The sequence below is a fragment of the Hippocampus bargibanti genome, linkage group LG17 (assembly GCF_051943395.1).
Source record: "Hippocampus bargibanti isolate YZ-2025 linkage group LG17, ASM5194339v1, whole genome shotgun sequence".
Classification (NCBI taxonomy): Eukaryota; Metazoa; Chordata; class Actinopteri; order Syngnathiformes; family Syngnathidae; genus Hippocampus; species Hippocampus bargibanti.
This window is the reverse complement of record NC_142750.1, coordinates 7,482,944-7,502,107: the sequence shown is the minus strand read 5'-3', so window position 1 is coordinate 7,502,107 and position 19,164 is coordinate 7,482,944. Positions and strand designations below refer to the sequence as shown.

Below are 19,164 nucleotides of genomic sequence, written 5' to 3'. Positions count from 1 at the left end.
ACGAGTTGATTCAATCCTCACAACAGCTCGGTAGTGGCCATCTTGTGCATTTTCTGGGATCCTACATTGCAGTCCTGACGGCTCGAATTGATACGCAAGTACAGTAGTCTCGTGATATCGATATCGGATATATTGATAGTCCCGGTTATATCGATACTATTTCTATGCACGCACGGAGAAAATTACATGCAAACAGGGTCGGATATATCGATAGTCCCGGTTATATCGATATTTTTTCGGACTCCCTTGAATATCGATATAACGACACTTTACTGTACTTCTTTAATCGATTGCAAACATGTATGCTTTCCTATTCAGAACTATTTGAATCATATTCATAAGTGGATGTGTAACAAGAAAGCATCTTCTCCGAATCTGAAGCCATTGTTTTGATTCTACAGCAATGCTAGACGTCTTGGAGTGATGTCACAAACTGGGGGCGGGACTTTCTGAAAATGCCCAATTCGCAGCTCAATTTTTTGCAGATTTTGGACACTTTAAGTCATTTTTATTGGTGTTTTGCATTTGACTAAAAATATCATACTGCGTGTTTTGTTTATTTTAGATGCTATAAAACGTTTTTTCTGATGTCAGTTAAAAAACAAAAAAATGACGTCAGTTGTCCTTTAAGTGACACTTTATTGTTGCTTGCAACCACTTCCTTTTTACCAAAGTCGCACCGTATACATCTTTTCCCATCAACAAGCAACTTCAAGACCCCAACAGGAAACACTCACACATTTTTTGATTTTCATAAACTGCATACTATAAGTATGATTATACAAATGTCACAATAAGCCCATTGGCCACCAGATCAAACTCAACTAGACATTGTAATCTTTGACGCCGCTGAACATTTGGGAACAGGTGAAGTAGCTTGACTGAAAATGGCTACCACCATTTTTATTTGCTTGTTTATTTATGTATTTTTATTCATTAATACCCTATTTATCGACATTTATTTATTATTTGTCATGTATTTATTTATTTACATAATGCATTTATTTATTTGTTTATTTTTATTTGCTTTTTTTTATTTGTTAGTTTCTTTATTTTTATTTAGTAATTCTTATTTATTTATCAACATTTATTTATGTGCCAATTTTATTCATGTTTATTTTTATGTGTTTTTGTTTTTAATTTATTTGTTTGTTTATTGATTTTTATTTATTCATGTATGTTTATTATGGACATTTGTTTATTTATTTTTATTTATGGAATTATTTATTTACCGATTTTATTTATTTGTTTATTTTTATTAGTTTTTAATTTTTATTTATTTATTTATTATTTTATTTATTTTTATTTACAGATTAATTAATTAGTGTATTTATGTATTGATTTATTTATATGTGTGTTTGTTTGTTTGTTTGTTTGTTTGTTTGTTTGTTTGTTTACTTATTAACTTACCATGATGTTGACAGTACCTATATGCAGTGCAGTTGTTGTATGAAACTGTTGAATGCAATGCATTTGCATCTTAGAAAATGACCGCCATTTCACGTGCGGGCTTCAGGTGAAGAATTAAAAATGTCAGGAACAGCCTACCAGAGCATCTCAAGTTTATTGGGATGAAATAGAGACACTTTTCATAAGGTTTTGGTTGTGAGTGCAAACTCTCATTCTTTGCGAGTTCTTCAAGTGGAATGAAAAAGTCTTAGGCAACCATGTTTGGAATGTCATGAAAAGCCTGCTAAAACACGCCGAACTACATATGACCTTCCCATCTAAATTGTGACCTGGTGTCACGTTTGGCTGATCGTTTCCAAGCATGCCCACTTCCCCTTCATACTCAACGTGGCCCTCCCGGTCATCTGGTGCCGCTGGATGGCTGATGCTCGTCAATTAACCGCAAGCTGCCAAACGAGAATTTCTCGGGTCAGGCCGGCCGAGCGGGTTTTTCACGGCAGCGCTTTTGCGGCAACTTTGCTTCCTCTCGCTCAGTGCGATTCGGACGATGGAGCGAACGTGTTGGCTGGCTTTGGCGGCCTGCCTGGCCGCCAAAGTGGCTTTGTCTTCGGTGCCCACTCAAAACATGGAATTCACATACTTTTTACCGGCGGGCAGCAAAGAGTGCTTCTTCCAAACTGTAGACAAGGACAGCAGGCTGGAGTTTGAATACCAAGTACGGTACCTCGTCTCACTTGTCGTACATTTTTTTGTGGAGGCGTTAAAGAGCTTGCTTACTGCTACTTTTGAATTTGTGGGCAAAAGCAATTGGATAAAATGTTGCGTTGCGTCCTGCCCTAACAGGTTGTGCTCTCATTGTGATTTCAAATTGATGTAATTAAAAAAGTAATAATGAAAGTATTAAAGATGTAACATTAAAAAGAATGGGGTTCTAGATATAAGGCATTATGGTCAAAGTTTATGGTGTTCCAGCAATATTAGGTCAATCATTCACTGCCAGATGATGTGCAAAAATGTGTCCACTCCAGTGCCAGGGTTTTTGTCATTTTCACTCAAATTGCAGGACCCGTAGAATATTGAGTTTTGGGACGACAAAAAAATTCAATGCAGCGCAAGAAACCTTAGCTTCTCTCTTTTCATCACAAAAAAAGAGTTAATTCCTAAGTCATATGCGGGTTTTTTTTTCAGCCAAAAACGCCTTACTTTACATTGTCGTTTTATTCGGCTAAAAACGCCTTACTATACTTTAGGGGTTTTTTTTTCAGCCAAAAAAACCTTACTATACATTTTTTTTTGGGGGGGGGGGGAAGCCTCACGATACATGGTCGTATTTTTCAGCCAACAACGCCTTACTATACATGGTCGTTTTTTTGCAGCAAAAATAGTATATATAGTATAGTCGTTTTTGGGAGGCTTAAAAACACCTTCATACATGGTCGTTTTATTCGGCCAGAAACGCCTTACGATACATGGTGGTTTTTTTGGGGGAGCTAAAAACGCCTTACTATACATGGTCATTTTTTTTCAGCCAAAAATGCCTTACTGTACATGGTCGTTTTTTGGAGTTATCTGAGCTTGAAATGGGGGCAGATGTACAAAAGGCAAATGCTGCCCGCTCGTGGGAGGGCAAACTGCCAGAGGTCTGACCAACACTTTCCCTGCAAAAAAAAAAAAAAACAAAACCCCCCAAAAATTTGCTAATAGCGCTGCACGTCATGCTTTTCAATTCCCGAATAAATTCGGGGATGGCAGTGAATGAGTTAAGAAAAACAAAGACTTTCATATTTCATTCGTTGCTGCAGATATGCGTCACAAACACGACACCAACGACGACAAGAAAAGATCTGGAAAATAGAAATTAGATTTTCAGGCTATGCTGAAAAATAAAACTTTGTTTTAGTTAGAGAAAAAAAAAAATATATATATATATATATATATATATATATATATATATATATATATATATATATATATATATATATATATATATATATATATATATACAAAATGTCATATTTTATTACCTGATTGTTTTGTTTGAATGAAAGACAGTAAATCAACCGTTATTGCTTTCTGGAAGCCGAAAACAAGGAGTGAAACTTTCAACATTGTTGTTCGGCAAAAAAAAAATATCTTCTTCTTTGAAATGTGATCTTAAAAATTCAACAGTGCGCCGCCACTAATAGGCCGATTGCAGTATTACACCACCAAAATTCAAGAAAACCTTTTCATCACAGTTTTTGGAGTGCAAAATGTTAGAGAGAAAAAAGAAGGGAAATGGATGTACAATTGTAAATATCTTTCTTTGTTTCCAACTGCTATTGTTGAATTATTTTTCCTGTGAAAAGGCGCGGCTACTTCCGGCACTTTTGTCAGCGTCGTTCTCTAATTACTACAATTGAGAGTGTCGCTAACAGAAAAACTGGCAGATTGACAAGCGTTGCGTTTAAAATCCAAACCAGACACGTCATCCTCATTGTCACCGACGCTGTCGGATGGTCAAACGAGTTATCCTGCAATTGAACAATGTTTGAAATGAAAGCAACCGCCATCCATAAACGCAAGGCGCTAACAGGTCACCTTTACCTGCTATAATGTCTTTGTGGAAGAAAAAAACAACCAACCAAACTGTGTTATAAAATATGGCGGCACACGTGGAAGTCCAAGATGGCGCCTGAGTAGGCAGCAAGTGCTCTCACTAGGCGTGATTTTTTTTTTCTGTTGTTGTTGTTGTTGTTGTTTCTTTTGTCACTTTGAGTTGTTGTGTGTCGTGGGGAACGATACAGATTGTTTTTTGGCATTAATCAAGGAGGAGACTGTTGAGTGCTTTTACGGCAGTACGAATATGCCAGCACTGTTTTTGATTTGAGAGGAATGTCAGTGCCATTTGACTGTAATGGCTAGTCAATTCTGGGGCAATTGCGATTTTTTTACACCTGTAATGGGCCGCATTTTCACAGTTCCGCTTTGTTCAGAGGAATGGTCGGTGCTGTTGGACAGTCTTTTGTCGCGGCTAGGAATTGAAGCGCATTCACGTGGGTCAGCAGATGTGAGACAATCTCTTTTCGTCAATGGATGCTACTGCTTCCTGTTTGATTTCAACATTTAGCTTGTAGCAGACGTGCACATTTCAACATCATGTCCCGCATCCACTGGTGAAAAGGATGCTTTGATCCTCTCTTCTTACATCTAGAACTGCTTCATACAACAAAGAGGTTGCAGAAAGTGCTTGAGATTGAAAAACTGTGCCTTTGTGTTGTCATATTATTGTGTTTTTGTTGTTGTTTTGACTTCAAGATGGCGCCGCGAGAATGGCTGCCTTTACAGCAGCTCCAGTATTTTATTTTTCTACTTCTTCCTTTCCTCTTACATCCATCACTTTGCTGCTGTGCATTTACACTTTGCTGTAAATGTCTTCAATGCGAGACTAATAAAGGCTAATCCAATCCAATCTCAGGTGATTGGCCAGCCGAATTTGGATGTGACTTTTGTCATGATTTCACCCAACGGCAACCGAGAGGTTAACGACAACAGGAAAAATCACGGCATCCACAAGTAAGTTAACGTAGCGACCTAGCAAGCTATACCGTCAATATCAATGTAAATATAGCTGTGTACGCACACGGATGATATGCGCACCCGTTTTTAGGTTGGAGCACACGCGTCAAGGTGACTACCAGCTGTGCTTCGACAACAGCTTCAGCAAATTGAAGGCCAAGACGCTGTTCTTCACACTGCTCATCAGCGATCCCAACGACATGTCCGAAAACAAACCCAAGACTTCAAACGACACTCTGGAGGTCAAGTTGCAAGCCTTCCAGGTGAGCAGCGATTCTTTTGGCTAACCACACGAGGGAGCCCGAGTCAGATGTGGTGTTTGTTGTGATGTTCCCCGCAGACTCGAATAGAGTCGTTGCACATGCTAGTCCAGAGAGGTCGCGTGATCCAGCTCATGTTGAGGACCTTTGACACCAGAGACCAGCTCCTGCAGGATAACAACTTGTGGAGAGTCAGCTTCTGGTCCTGCTTCAGCATGGTGCTGGTCATGGTTGTGGGCTACTCGCAAGTTCGCATTCTCCAGTCGCTCTTTCCCGAGAGCTAAAACGGCATCGGCGGCTGGTCAAACAAAAAGTTTGTACACTCATACCTACCTTTAAAATTGTTCCCCTGAGCTAGTTTTTAGCCCGAACTAGTTCTTATTGCAAAAAAAAAATACAATTAAAAAGATAGATGTCATAAAATATAGTTTTTTGTAATTTTATTGGATGGAATTTAATGTCCACATTGGGAGGAGGGGGGCAAATTCTGAGAATTTGTGTCAAAGACAATAATAGTCCCATTAGATATAATTGTATCATATTGTGAATAGATTAGAACACATGTCAAAGTCAAGGCCCGGGGGCCAAATCTGGCCCCGCACATTATTTTAATCGGCCCGTGAGAGCAAAAAAAAAAAATCCAGATGCTTGCTGAAATCAGACCCAAAATTTCAAATTGGTGTATGTAAACCACAATAATAGTTATTATTTTTTACGTCAAATTTGAAAAGTAATTATTCATTAATTTGTTGTTGTTGCAATGTAACATAAACCCGAGTGAGGATAAAGCAGGAGAGTGCAATAAAGTTGTATATACTGTTTTATTGAAAGGGCATTATCTATTTTCTGAAACATGATTTTTTTTTTTAAATCATAGAAAACTCCTGAAAAATGATACAATGACTGTGATAAGAACTCAACACATAAAAAAAGGTTCGAGAGCATTCCTCTTCTTTTTATTTAAGTCCAAGGGTCAGCCAAGGTCACCACAGATTCCGTCGCGGAGCAGGACGCCTGTTTTGACAACAATTACTGTTAATATCTGCAAATCTTTTTTGGCTAAAAATGCCTTACTATACATGGTCGTTTTTTCAGCAAAAAAACGTCTTTCTACACATGGTCGTTTTTTTCAGCCAAAAACTCCTTATTATCCATGGTCATTTTTCGGTCAAAAACGCCTTACTTACTACATGTTTTTTTCCGCCCTACTATACAAGGTTGTTTTTTTTCCGGTCAAAAAAGGCTTACTATACATGGTTGTTTTTTTGGGCTAAAAACGGCTTACTATAAATGGTCTTTATAAAAAAAAAACGCCTTACTATACATGGTCGTTTTTTTCGGGCTAACAACGCCTTATTATACATGGTCGTTTTTTTTTGGCTAAAAACGCCTTACTATACATGGTAGTTTTTTTCGGTCAAAAACGCCTAACTATACATGGTTGTTTTTTCGGGCTAAAACGCCTTACTATTCATGGTAGTTTTTTTTTCGGCTAAAAACGGCATACTATACATGGTCGTTTTTTGATGGGGCTAAAAACGCCTTACTATACATGGTCGTTTTTTTCGGCTAAAAGCCTCTTACTATACATGGTCGTTTTTTTCGGGCTAAAAACGCCTTACTATACATGGTCGTTTTTTTCGGGCTAAAAACGCCTTACTATACATGGTCGTTTTTTTCGGGCTAAAAAAGCCTTACTATACATGGTCGTTTTTTTCGGCTAAAAATGCCTTATTATACATGGTCGTTTTTTTCGGTCAAAAAAGCCTTACTATACATGGTCGTTTTTTTCGGGCTAAAAACGCCTTACTATACATGGTCGTTTTTTTCGGGCTAAAAAAGCCTTACTATACATGGTCGTTTTTTTCGGGCTAAAAAAGCCTCACTTCACATGGTCTTTTTTTCAGTCAAAAACGCCTTCCTATACATGGTAGTTTTTTTCGGGCTAAAACGCCTTCCTATATATGGTAGTTTTTTTCGGGCTAAAAACGCCTTACTATACATGGTTGTTTTTTTTCGGTCAAAAACGCCTTACTATACATGGTCGTTTTTTTCTGTCTAAAACGCCTTACTATACATGGTCGTTTTTTTCGGCTAAAAGCGCCTTACTATACATGGTCGTTTTTTTCGGTCAAAAAAGCCTTACTATACATGGTCGTTTTTTTCGGGCTAAAAACGCCTTACTATACATGGTCGTTTTTTTCGGGCTAAAAAAGCCTTAATATACATGGTCGTTTTTTTCGGGCTAAAAAAGCCTCACTTCACATGGTCTTTTTTTCAGTCAAAAACGCCTTCCTATACATGGTAGTTTTTTTCGGGCTAAAACGCCTTCCTATATATGGTAGTTTTTTTCGGGCTAAAAACGCCTTACTATACATGGTTGTTTTTTTCGGTCAAAAACGCCTTCCTATATATGGTAGTTTTTTTCGGGCTAAAAACACCTTACTATACATGGTCGTTTTTTTCGGCTAAAAATGCCTTACTATACATGGTCGTTTTTTTCTGCAAAAAACGCCTTACTATACATGGTCGTTTTTTTCGGCTAAAAATGCCTTACTATACATGGTCGTTTTTTTTCTTGCAAAAAAACGCCTTACTATACATGGTCGTTTTTTTCAGCTAAAAATGCCTTACTATACATGGTCGTTTTTTTTCGGCTAAAAATGCCTTACTATACATGGTCGTTTTTTTTTGGCTAAAAATGCCTTACTATACATGGTCGTTTTTTTCGGCTAAAAATGCCTTATTATACATGGTCGTTTTTTTCGGTCAAAAAAGCCTTACTATACATGGTCGTTTTTTTCGGTCAAAAAAGCCTTACTATACATGGTCGTTTTTTTCGGGCTAAAAACGCCTTACTATACATGGTCGTTTTTTTCGGGCTAAAAAAGCCTTACTATACATGGTCGTTTTTTTCGGGCTAAAAAAGCCTCACTTCACATGGTCTTTTTTTCAGTCAAAAACGCCTTCCTATACATGGTAGTTTTTTTCGGGCTAAAACGCCTTCCTATATATGGTAGTTTTTTTCGGGCTAAAAACGCCTTACTATACATGGTCGTTTTTTTCGGGCTAAAAACGCCTTACTATACATGGTCGTTTTTTTCGGGCTAAAAAAGCCTTACTATACATGGTCGTTTTTTTCGGGCTAAAAAAGCCTCACTTCACATGGTCTTTTTTTCAGTCAAAAACGCCTTCCTATACATGGTAGTTTTTTTCTGTCTAAAACGCCTTACTATACATGGTCGTTTTTTTCGGCTAAAAATGCCTTATTATACATGGTCGTTTTTTTTCGGCTAAAAATGCCGTATTATACATGGTCGTTTTTTCGGCTAAAAATGCCTTATTATACATGGTCGTTTTTTTCGGGCTAAAAAAGCCTCACTTCACATGGTCTTTTTTTCAGTCAAAAACGCCTTACTATACATGGCTGTTTTTTTTCGGGCTAAAAACGCCTTACTATACATGGTCGTTTTTTTGGGCTAAAAACGCCTTACTATACATGGTCGTTTTTTTCGGGCTAAAAAAGCCTCACTTCACATGGTGTTTTTTTCGTTTTTTTCGGGCTAAAACGCCTTACTATACATGGTCGTTTTTTTCGGCTAAAAATGCCTTATTATACATGGTCGTTTTTTTCGGCTAAAAATGCCTTATTATACATGGTCGTTTTTTTTCGGCCAAAAAAGCCTTACTATTCATGGTCGTTTTTTTCTGTCTAAAACGCCTTACTATACATGGTCGTTTTTTTTCGCTCAAAAACGCCTTACTATACATGGTCGTTTTTTTCTGTCTAAAACGCCTTACTATACATGGTCGTTTTTTTCGGGCTAAAAACGCCTTACGTTACATGGTCGTTTTTTTCGGGCTAAAAACGGCTTACTATGCATGCTATTTTTTTCAGCCAAAAACGCCTTACTATACATGGTCGGTTTTTTTTCGGTCAAAAAAACGCCTTAATATACATGGTCATTTTTTTCCCGTCAAAAACGCCTTACTATACATGGTCGTTTTTTTCGGGCTAAAAACGCCTTACTATACATGGCCGTTTTTTTCGGGCTAAAAACGCCTGACTATACATGGTTGTTTTTTTCGGGCTAAAAACGCCTTACTATACATGGTTGTTTTTTTCGGCCTAAAAACGCCTTACGATACATGGTCGCTTTTGCATTATTTTTTTCGGGCAAAAACGCCTTACGATACATGGTCGTTTTTTTCGGGCTAAAAACGGCTTACTATGCATGCTATTTTTTTCAGCCAAAAACGCCTTACTATACATAGTCGTTTTTTTTCGGGCTAAAAACGCCTTACTATACATGGTCGTTTTTTTTTTCGGTCAAAAAACGCCTTAATATACATGGTCATTTTTTTCCCGTCAAAAACGCCTTACTATACATGGCCGTTTTTTTCGGGCTAAAAACGCCTGACTATACATGGTCGTTTTTTTCTGTCAAAAACGCCTTACTAAACATGGTTGTTTTTTCGGGCTAAAAACGCCTTACTATCCATGGTAGTTTTTTTTCGGCTAAAAACGGCATACTATACATGATCGTTTTTTGGGGGGGCTAAAAACGCCTAACTATACATGGTCGTTTTTTTCGGCTAAAAATGCCATACTATACTTACTCACCATGAGGTACGTTAGCGACTTTCTGTTACTTACTTGGTGGCTCAGTGATTAGTGAATTGCTGTTGCGCTGTGGATGTCCTTGGTTCAAATCTGGCTCTGTCTTTTCTAGGTGTGCTCAAAAGTGTGAGGTCATGAAGTCTGATCCTCTTTGACATATGTTTTTTATTTCGGGCCAAAAACGCCTTAAATTTACATGGTCGTTTTTTTCGGGCTAAGAACGGCTTAGTATATTTGGGCTAAAAACGCCTTACTATCCATGGTCGTTTTTTTCGGGCTAAAAACGCCTTACTATACATGGTCGTTTTTTTCTGTCAAAAACGCCTTACTATACATGGTCGTTTTTTTCAGCTAAAAATGCCTTACTATACATGGTCGTTTTTTTTTCGGCTAAAAATGCCTTACTATACATGGTCGTTTTTTTTTGGGCTAAAAATGCCTTACTATACATGGTGTTTTTTTCTGTCTAAAACGCCTTACTATACATGGTCGTTTTTTTCGGGCCTTATTAAATGGTCGTTTTTTTCGGTCAAAAAAGCCTTACTATACATGGTCGTTTTTTTCTGTCTAAAACGCCTTACTATACATGGTCGTTTCGGCTAAAAATGCCTTTTACGGCTCAAAAACGCCTTACTATACATGGTCGTTTTTTTCGGCCTTACTATACATGGCGTTTTTTTTTTCGGGCTAAAAACGCCTTTTTTTCGGTAAAAACGCCTTACTATACATGGTCGTCTTTTTTCGGGCTAAGAACGCCTTACTATACATGGTCCTGTTTTTCGGGCTAAAAACGCCTTACTATCCATGGTCGTTTTTTTCGGGCTAAAAACGCCTTACTATACATGGTCGTTTTTTTCGGTCAAAAACGCCTTACTATACATGGTCGTTTTTTTCGGGCAAAAACGCCTTACTATACATGGTCGTTTTTTTCGGCTAAAAACACCTGACTATAAATGGTCGTCTTTTTTCGGGCTAAGAACGCCTTACTATACATGGTCCTGTTTTTCGGGCTAAAAACGCCTTACTATACATGGTCGTTTTTTTCTGTCTAAAACGCCTTACTATACATGGTCGTTTTTTTCGGCTAAAAATGCCTTATTATACATGGTCGTTTTTTTCGGTCAAAAACGCCTTACTATACATGGTCGTTTTTTTCGGTCAAAGACGCCTTACTATACATGGTCGTTTTTTTGGGCTAAAAACACCTGACTATAAATGGTCGTCTTTTTTCGGGCTAAAAACGCCTGACTATACATGGTCGTTTTTTTCGGGCTGAAAACGCCTTACTATACATGGTCGTTTTTTTGGGGCTAAAAACGCCTTACTATACATGGTCGTTTTTTTCGGCTAAAAATGCCTTATTATACATGGTCGTTTTTTTCGGCTAAAAATGCCTTATTATACATGCTCGTTTTTTTCGGTCAAAAACGCCATGGTCGTTTTTTTGGGCTAAGAACGGCTTAGTATATATGGTCGTTTATTTGGGCTAAAAACGCCTTACTATCCATGGTCGTTTTTTTCGGGCTAAAAACGCCTTACTATACATGGCTGTTTTTTTTTCGGGCTAAAAACGCCTTACTATACATGGTCGTTTTTTTCGGGCTAAAAACGCCTTACTATACATGGTCGGTTTTTTCGGGTTAAAAACGCCTTACTATACATGGTCGTTTTTTTCTGTCAAAAACGCCTTACTATACATGGTCGTTTTTTTAGGCTAAAAATGCCTTATTATACATGGTCGTTTTTTTCGGCTAAAAATGCCTTACTATACATGGTCGTTTTTTTCGGTCAAAAACGCCTTACTATACATGGTCTTTTTTTTCGGTCAAAAACACCTTACTATACATGTCGTTTTTTTCGGTCAAAAACGCCTTACTATACATGGTCGTTTTTTTCGGTCAAAAACGCCTTACTATACATGGTCGTTTTTTTCGGTCAAAAACGCCTCACAATACATGGTCGTTTTTTTCGGTCAAAAACGCCTCACAATACATGGTCGTTTTTTTCGGGCTAAAAACGCCTTACTATACATGGTTGTTTTTTTGGGCTAAAAACGCCTTACTATCCATGGTCGTTATAAAAAAAACGCCTTACTATACATGGTGGTTTTTTTCGTGCTAAAAAAGCCTTACTATACATGGTGGTTTTTTTCGGCTAAAAGCGCCTTACTATACATGGTCGTTTTTTTCGGGCTAAAAACGCCTTACTATACATGGTCGTTTTTTTCGGTCAAAAACGCCTTACTATACATGGTCGTTTTTTTCGGCTAAAAATGCCTTATTATACATGGTCGTTTTTTTCTGTCAAAAACGCCTTACTATACATGGTCGTTTTTTTGGGCTAAAAACTACCTGACTATATACATGGTCGTTTTTTTTTCGGGCTAAGAACGCCTTACTATACATGGTCGTGTTTTTCGGGCGAAAAACGCCTGACTATACATGGTCGTTTTTTTGGGGCTAAAAACGCCTTACTATACATGGCTTTTTTTTTTCGGGCTAAAAACGCCTTACTATACATGGTCGTTTTTTTCGGTCAAAAACGCCTTACTATACATGGTCGTTTTTTTCTGTCAAAAACGCCTTACTATACATGGTCGTTTTTTTCGGCTAAAAATGCCTTATTATACATGCTCGTTTTTTTCGGTCAAAAACGCCTTACTATACATGGTCGTTTTTTTGGGCTAAAAACACCTGACTATAAATGGTCGTCTTTTTTCGGGCTAAGAACGCCTTACTATACATGGTCGTGTTTTTCGGGCGAAAAACGCCTGACTATACATGGTCGTTTTTTTGGGCTAAAAACGCCTTACTATACATGGTGTTTTTTTTCGTGCTAAAAACGCCTTACTATACATGGTTGTTTTTTTCGGTCAAAAACGCCTTACTATACATGGTCGTTTTTTTCGGTCAAAAACGCCTCACTATACATGGTCGTTTTTTTCGGGCTAAAAATGCCTTATTATACATGGTCGTTTTTTTCGGGCTAAAAACGCCTTACTATACATGGTCGTTTTTTTCTGTCAAAAACGCCTTACTATACATGGTCGTTTTTTTCGGCTAAAAATGCCTTATTATACATGGTCGTTTTTTTCGGCTAAAAATGCCTTACTATACATGGTCGTTTTTTTCGGTCAAAAACGCCTTACTATCATGGTCTTTTTTTTTCAGTCAAAAACGCCTTACTATACATGGTCGTTTTTTTCGGTCAAAAACGCCTTATTATACATGGTCGTTTTTTTTCTGTCAAAAACACCTTACTATACATGGTCGTTTTTTTCGGTCAAAAACGCCTCACAATACATGGTGGTTTTTTTCGGTCAAAAACGCCTCACAATACATGGTCATTTTTTTCGGGCTAAAAACGCCTTACTTTACATGGTTGTTTTTTTGGGCTAAAAACGCCTTACTATCCATGGTCGTTATAAAAAAATACCTTACTATACATGGTCGGTTTTTTTCGGTCAAAATCGCCTTACTATACATGGTCGTTTTTTTGGGCTAAAAACGCCTTACTATACATGGTGGTTTTTTTCGTGCTAAAAAAGCCTTACTATACATGGTCGTTTTTTTCGGCTAAAAGCGCCTTACTATACATGGTCTTTTTTTTCGGGCTAAAAACGCCTTACTATACATGGTTGTTTTTTTCTGTCAAAAACGCCTTACTATACATGGTCGTTTTTTTCGGTCAAAAACGCCTCACTATACATGGTCGTTTTTTTCGGCTAAAAATGCCTTATTATACATGGTCGTTTTTTTCGGCTAAAAATGCCTTATTATACATGCTCGTTTTTTTCGGTCAAAAACGCCTTACTATACATGGTTGTTTTTTTGGGCTAAAAACGCCTTACTATCCATGGTCGTTTTTTTGGGCTAAAAACGCCTTACTATCCATGGTCGTTATAAAAAAAAACACCTTACTATACATGGTCGTTTTTTTCGGGCTTAAAAACGCCTTTCTATACATGGTCTAAAATGCCTTAATAAATAGTCATTATATCAAATCAACAATATATACCATGCATATATGTATCTACACTGAATGTTAAATGACCCTTGTGCCCTTTGAATTTTTAGAATGGGGTGTGGTCTACATTAAATGTAACATTGCTCAAGCCATTTTTGGAATGGAAAAAAAATTCAGGACAAGATCACCAAAGACGACCGACCACCACCATTGAACACAAGAAGCCCCACAATCAATGGCCATCTCAGTCAAGCAGGGCTTCCCAAACGCTTCAATTTCCGCGGCTTTCCAATTGTCAAAGATGTAAAAAAAATAATAATAAAAATAAACAAAACACACTTTTGTGATGTTCGGTCAACCTTCTTGAGTTCTTTATTAGTGGTTTATGTACAGAATATGCTCATACACAATGGGACCACTCAAACAGGTTTGGGAAACCCTGAATTAAAGCAAGTCGACAACCGAGCCCCTCTTTCCATAGACAACCAAAAACATGACATGTTATAAATAAAAGTTAGTCACATGACACACCATGTGGCCATTAATGCCTTCCCACTGTCCCCGGTTGAAATCTAAAGCGTGTTGACACAACGAGATGTAAAAGTGCTACCTCCCCTCTCTGAGTATTTACAAGAGTTTGAATGCATAGAGGCGGCTATAAAGTCAGAAGCACGACAGATTGTGGGGGGGGGAAAGTGCATGCGGCTGCTTGAAGGATGGAGGAGAGGGTCTTCACGAGGCGAAAAGCTACATTAGACGTTTTATTCTTGGTGAGGGGGAGGGAGAAAAAAAAGGACATGCTTATTTAGAATTGAAGTGAATGGGACGAGAAGATTAAGGCTAATCATGAATATTTTTGAACCCTTTCGAAAACCAACACAAAAATATTTGCATACTATATCTTCATTTGGCGAACTTAATTCTTTAGAAATTATAAAATGCTTGAGATGTCACTTGATGCGGAAGTAAAAAAAAAGCACAAAAGTTTGGCGGCATTGTTGTACGGTAGTGCCTTGAGATACAAGTTAAGCCACGCTTGCGTTTCAAATGCACTTTCCTCCTTTGAGATGATTGAATTAATTCATCCTTTCCTTTAAATAAAACCAACATTTATAATGTGTTTTTTTTTCATGAAGAAAACAGAACATGATGTTTTCGTATCGATTTGAAATGAGTTTGTTGTACACATCCTGGCCACTCGGGGGCGGCAAAACTCACCATTAAAAATCATGAGGGAGGCCCAAATGAAGACGACTTTTTATGCGACACAGTAAAATGGCGCAATACTGGTCGCTTTTGCCAGCAAATAAAGAATATAGATGGGTATTGTGTTGTTAGGTTGTCTCCCGATATATTTTTGAGGCGTGGTTTGTGTTGCTTCAAGTAAATATCATTGCGACTTCTTGGCCGGTCATTTTGAATTGTGTTAGCATTACGCTAGCAATGTTTAAATAACATGTAATTCTCTCTGTTTTGTTTCATATATAAATTTTCATATAATAGGCTGCAATAAATGACCCTAGGATATTGAGTTAATGCCCACCAATTCCCAATCAAGGCTTTTCTTTTCCGTTGATCCAAATATAAAGCAACGGAAAAGAAAAAAAGACTGTTTTGTTGCTCTTGAGTTGAGTTCCTTGCCGGCACATCGTGCGCTGGAATCTCAAGAAGAGCAGCCAAACGATGGCAAAGTCAGGTCACTCATATCTCAAGACAGCCCACGATGACAGAAAATATCAAATATGTCATCTTTTTTTTAGTTCAACAATAAGCCATATGATGAATGTAAAAATCATTCATTTCAATCGTCGCTTGACCAAACTGGTCATCAATGGCTTACTTCATGCATCTGCGCTGATTGATCCAGAAGGACAAACGAGCAACCGGAAAGGAGAATGCGGCTGGCTACATTTTGAGGTGAGCCTTTCAGCTCGGTTGCATCCGAAAATGCATCCGATACGCGCCTGGGTTATCGTCGTCATCTCATCCCGATCAAACATAGTAGACGCACAGAAGAGATTTAGGGTGGGTTCAGCCCACGGGGGTCTAGTCTAGCAGGGAAGGCTCGGCAGGGCGGATAATGGTGGGTCGGTGAGAGGGAGCGCCAGGGGGTCTCCGGCTGCAGTGTGGAGAAAAGATGGAGAACACGAAAGTGAAACCAAAACATCCCGACAGAGAGAAGCCAGAAAGCGGAGCCACAGAGAGAGACTTGAGGCGGAGGCGTTAGGGAGGTGAGGTGGTCATACCTGGGAACGCCGGGTGGGATGCGCGCGGGCCGGGAGGGGATCTGCGGAGGGGCGCTGAAGGGGTCCTGCAGGTTGTTGAAGAGTGTCGGGCCTGGACGAGAGGGGATGGGAGGGGCGCCGAAGCCCGAGGAGGGGTTGAGCGGTGCGGCGCCGAACACCGGGGACGGGTTCATGGGGGGTCCCGGCGTGGGCCCGCGGACGCCCGGAGGCCGGTTGGGGGGCGGGGCTGCAGACGGGGGCTGCCTGCGCTGAGGCGTCGGGCTGGGAGGAGGAGATGAGCGAGTCAAATTAAAGACCCGCGACGTTTACGAGAGCCGTTTAGGGGTCGCACCTGGCTTCTTGTATCCAGGTGCTATTTACAGGCGGGGGCACGGGGGTGCTGATGGTGCTGGCGGTGATGTCGCCAATGATGTGCAGCGCCTCCTTGAGGGCGTGGTACATGCGCAGCATTTCGTCCCGCCGCTGCGCCTGGTCGGCCGACTCCTCCATCAGGCTGTTCTGGTCGGCCGACGAGTAGAGGTAAGCCAACAGCTCTGAGTGGATGAAGTCTTTTGCCTGGAAGAGGGGGGGGGGGGGGGGGGGGCACCACCATATTTGATCAGAAGCAGAATGAGAAAGCCTTTCATCGTCCCACAATGGGGAAATGTTATCTCACACGATTTTGCGTCGATGGCTGTCATTCATTTCCCCGCAATGAATGGATGACCATTTTGGGGAAGGAGGACGAGAAGGTTGATTTTAAAAAGTCCAGACTAAGCAAGGACAAAAGTGCGTTTTTGGCCATCCCTTTAACTCATTCACGGCCAGATGATATGCAAAAAATGTGTCCCCTATAATGCCAGGGCTTTTGTCATTTTCACTCAAACGGCAGGACCCACAGACGCTCTTCTTTCATCAGAAAAAAACTAATTAATTCCTAAATAATATGGGTCTGGGGTTAGCTGAGCTTGAAATGGGGGTGGCTGTACAAAATACAATAATAATAATAATACATTTAATTTCTAAGCGCCTTTCAAAACTCTCAAGGACGCTTTTCTTTTTTTTTTTGTGTGCGGGTGAGCAGCGGCAGCCATTAGCGCCAGCGTTCACTCTACCCGGAAGTAACACAGCAGCAAAGTTATGAAATGAAGCTGTAAAAAAGCACAATACTGCCCCACTTGGAAGGGAAAAACATTGCCAGAGGTCTGACTAGCGCTCTATCAGCGCCCCCCTCCCTCCCCCCCACAAGAAAAACCAAAACCTGAATAAATGTAGTCATATTTCTAATTGCTGAATAAATTTGTGAATGGCAGGGAATGTAAAACATTCTGCAAATATAATATATAAATACAGTTTTCCAAAGTTTTCCAAATACCGTATAAGGCACACCACATTATAAGGCGTGACAGTAGAGGCTGAGGTTAAGCACTACTTGTACGGGGGGGATAGCATAATATGACTTCACTTATAAGGCGCAAGGTCATCTTTTGAAGAAAATCAAGGCTTTTCGGTGCGCCTTATACAACAGAAAAGACGGTACATTGATTAAATGGGAAATGTTTCAGTTTTCAACTACATCGGTTTTTGAACAGGTTTCTGGAACGGATTACGGCTGAAAACCGAGGTTTGACTGTATTTTCTCAGCAGGCTAATAAACTGCACGTCCGACTTTTTTTTCCCCATCACAACAGTATTTTATACAGCAACACTGACACCCGGTGGACAGTTGTGAAACATAAAGGATAAAACCACTTTTTTTGCTGTTGTAAGTAAGGCTACCAAGAAATGCAGGAGAAATAAAAAATTTCGAATGACATGACCAAAACATTAAAAAAATCAAAAACCATGATGAAAAGTTGACCAACTCACGCTGTTGATCATGAGATGCATGATGGTCTTGGGCACCAGGTCCCTGATGGATTTATTGATGATGCCTATGTAGGAATCCACCAGGTTACGGATGGTTTCCACCTGACGCTCCAGCTGAGGGTCCATGGAGAACGTGTCCGCCGGAGCCGCATCCTCGTTCTCTGTCTGAGGAGGCCACAGAACAGGAGATGAGGAAATACCATTGGACGCTTATTAATATTATTATTAACTCATTCACTGCCAGACGTGCAAAAATGTGTTCATTCCAGTGACGGGGTTTTTGTCATTGTCACTGGAATTCTAGGACCCACAGAATATTGAGTTTTAGGACGACATAAACATTAGATACAGCGTTAGAAACCTTAGACTCATGTCTTTCATTAGAAAAAAAATGAGTTATTTCCTAAATTATATGGGTTTGGAGTTATATTATCTTGAAATGAGGGCGGATGTCCAAAACACAATGTACTACATCCATATTGGTTTATATAGCGCTTTAACAGCAGCTGATACTGTGAAAAAACAATCATATGGAAGAAGGGAAATGCTATCCTCTTGTGGAAAAGAAAAAAAACATTGGCAGAGGCCATGGCCAGCGCTTTATGGGCACCCAGACAAGAAAAAAAAACTGAAGGAATTTGGGAATGGCGCTCTACGTCATATTTTCAATTCCCGGATAAATTTGTGAATGGCAGTGAAGGAGTTAAATGGGTATTTATTAAAACATGTCATGTTGTAGAGCTCCTCTAACCTGGTCCTTCTCTGGGTAAACTCCGGCCCTGAGGAAGGACGCTTTCCAACTGTCCACGTCCTCCTGAGAGTCGCACGCTAACTCGATTTGCCGTAAGTCCTTGTACACGTTCCTGCGCACACAAAAGCGTTATTATTAGCGCACCTTTGGAAGAAAAAAAAGATGGCGATAAACGCGTCCGCGGGCTCGTGTAGGTCGGCGAGATAAAAGATGGTTGCTGCTGACCTTTGCTCTGTGTTGAAGATTGCAAAGATGTGCTTGGTGGACATGAAACCTTTCTCCACATCTCTAATCTTGAGATTATCCAGGGGCAACATGTACTTCTTTTCTTTTTCCTAGAATTGCATCGAGGGAATATCATCAGACATGTAACAAATCAGAGAATGTAACAAATATATTTTTTTTTCAGTGTAAGGCACCGTCAAATGGGTGTCAAATTCACATTGAGGGAATGTGATGGGTTGGGGGAGGCCAAAAAAGAGGAATGGAAGGAGTAGTGTGGAA

General features: G+C 39.5%; 2 protein-coding genes across 4 annotated transcripts in view; one reads left to right on the top strand and one right to left on the bottom strand.

The window, feature by feature from the left end:
- Positions 1 to 1,919: 1,919 nt before the first annotated feature.
- Positions 1,920 to 5,651, top strand: LOC148885486 (transmembrane emp24 domain-containing protein 1-like). Its single transcript, XM_089018744.1, has 4 exons — positions 1,920 to 2,125; positions 4,868 to 4,965; positions 5,060 to 5,231; positions 5,309 to 5,651. Exons 1-4 carry the CDS (start codon positions 1,958 to 1,960, stop codon positions 5,510 to 5,512), a joined length of 642 nt encoding a protein of 213 aa, XP_088874870.1. The 5' UTR covers positions 1,920 to 1,957; the 3' UTR covers positions 5,513 to 5,651.
- An 8,513-nt stretch (positions 5,652 to 14,164) lies between these two features.
- Positions 14,165 to 19,164, bottom strand: part of dnm2a (dynamin 2a) — a 28,748-nt gene continuing 23,748 nt past the window's right edge. For all 3 annotated transcript variants that reach the window (XM_089018746.1, XM_089018745.1, XM_089018747.1), the window contains 6 exons: positions 18,886 to 18,995; positions 18,661 to 18,772; positions 17,910 to 18,074; positions 16,393 to 16,616; positions 16,062 to 16,322; positions 14,165 to 15,934 (listed from right to left, as the gene is read on the bottom strand). In XM_089018746.1, the coding sequence (XP_088874872.1) occupies positions 15,862 to 15,934; positions 16,062 to 16,322; positions 16,393 to 16,616; positions 17,910 to 18,074; positions 18,661 to 18,772; positions 18,886 to 18,995 (945 nt within the window). In that variant the 3' untranslated portion in view covers positions 14,165 to 15,861. The remainder of the gene's footprint in view (positions 15,935 to 16,061; positions 16,323 to 16,392; positions 16,617 to 17,909; positions 18,075 to 18,660; positions 18,773 to 18,885; positions 18,996 to 19,164) is intronic.

What these genes read in the sequence shown, in the direction of transcription:
- LOC148885486 (XM_089018744.1), top strand. Translation starts at nt 1,958, where the DNA reads ATGGAGCGAACGTGTTGGCTGGCTTTGGCGGCCTGCCTGGCCGCCAAA. An exon ending in AAAAATCACGGCATCCACAA is followed by an intron (nt 4,966 to 5,059) that starts GTAAGTTAACGT and finishes ACCCGTTTTTAG; the next exon opens with GTTGGAGCACACGCGTCAAG. An exon ending in TCAAGTTGCAAGCCTTCCAG is followed by an intron (nt 5,232 to 5,308) that starts GTGAGCAGCGAT and finishes TGTTCCCCGCAG; the next exon opens with ACTCGAATAGAGTCGTTGCA.